Source organism: Capsella rubella, unplaced genomic scaffold, assembly GCF_000375325.1.
Source record: "Capsella rubella cultivar Monte Gargano unplaced genomic scaffold, Caprub1_0 scaffold_106, whole genome shotgun sequence".
Lineage (NCBI taxonomy): Eukaryota > Viridiplantae > Streptophyta > Magnoliopsida > Brassicales > Brassicaceae > Capsella > Capsella rubella.
This window is the reverse complement of record NW_006238822.1, coordinates 373-1,629: the sequence shown is the minus strand read 5'-3', so window position 1 is coordinate 1,629 and position 1,257 is coordinate 373. Positions and strand designations below refer to the sequence as shown.

At 42.8% G+C, this 1,257-nt stretch overlaps 1 protein-coding gene across 1 annotated transcript; it reads left to right on the top strand.

The window, feature by feature from the left end:
• Window positions 1–1,109, top strand: LOC111831248 (peroxidase 18-like). Its single transcript, XM_023785262.1, has 2 exons — window positions 1–313; window positions 778–1,109. The coding sequence occupies exons 1-2, from the start codon at window positions 1–3 to the stop codon at window positions 1,107–1,109; spliced, it is 645 nt and encodes a 214-aa protein (XP_023641030.1).
• The last annotated feature ends 148 nt before the right edge of the window (window positions 1,110–1,257 follow it).

Sequence of the window (1,257 nt, the reverse complement as noted above, 5' to 3'; positions counted from 1 at the left end):
ATGGAGGAGGTACGCCGAGAACGAGAGGAAGACAAGCTTCACCAATTTCTTATGGGGTTGGATGAAACACTATATGGTGCCGTTAAGTCTTCTCTTCTCTCATGTGTCCCGCTTCCCAGCCTCGAGGAGGCTTATAATACGGTGTCTCAAGATGAGGAATCAAAACTCTTAAGTCGTATGAATGATGAGAGGATGGAGGGCATGAGCTTTGCTGTTCAGACAACTTCTCGTTCTCCTCGGAACACATCTGACAACAGAGCCACCTCTGTCTCTTGTACTGATTGTGGACGTGTTGGGCATCTTGCTGAAAACTGTTTTCAGCATATTGGTTATCCTCATTGGCGGCTAGACAAGACCAAACTCAAGTCTGAACCTCAGCGATAGCCGTCACATATAATAAACAAGAAAACCCTTTGATAACTACTAAGGTTTCGCCCGCACAGCCGTGGTCTAGTGGTAAGGGAGAATTGGGGAAAGGTTGGAAGGAACTAACCCAGGTTTAATTCACCGTGGAAACAAAAATCATGGTTGTGTAGAAGTCTGTCAATTGAGACAATGCCCAGTTGGTTTACCTGGTAGTCAGAAATGCATGCGGCCTGACTACCCCTGGCAATAGTCGGAAAGCATTCCAAACTCGGGATAGACAGTGTGGTGACCCTTTGAGGAGAAGTCCACTCTGAAACACTTCGGCGCGTTTCTACCGGGGCTGACCGAATCAGCCGATAGGATTTATCAAAAAAAGAAAGAAAAAAACTACTAAGGTTTCTTGACAAATAGACTCGTCTCTTGATAACTCCTATGCGCAAACACTTCTTAACAAGTGTTCATCTTCGTTGGATCCTACAACCACGGTCGTGGATAACGATCCAGAGACATCGTCCACGTTCGATAACCAGTACTACAAGAATCTGATAGCTCACAAGGGTTTGTTTCAGACGGATTCAGCTCTCATGGAAGATGATCGGACGAGGAAGATTGTTGAGATTCTTGCGAATGATCAGGAGAGTTTCTTTGAGAGATGGACTGAGTCGTTTATGAAGATGACTGTGATGGGTGTAAGAGTTGGTGAAGAAGGTGAGATCAGACGTTCTTGTTCTGCTGTTTACTAAACGAAGATTATAGCAATTTCTAAACTTCTCATTAGAAGTGCAAAACTGGAAAATAGTGTAATAATTTTATTTATTTATTTATTTTCAGCTCAAATGTAGACATATATACGAATTTACAAGCTTTAAAATTAAGTACCAAAGAGTTGCA

What these genes read in the sequence shown, in the direction of transcription:
- LOC111831248 (XM_023785262.1), top strand. Translation starts at nt 1, where the DNA reads ATGGAGGAGGTACGCCGAGAACGAGAGGAAGACAAGCTTCACCAATTT. An exon ending in TGGGCATCTTGCTGAAAACT is followed by an intron (nt 314 to 777) that starts GTTTTCAGCATA and finishes CTTGACAAATAG; the next exon opens with ACTCGTCTCTTGATAACTCC.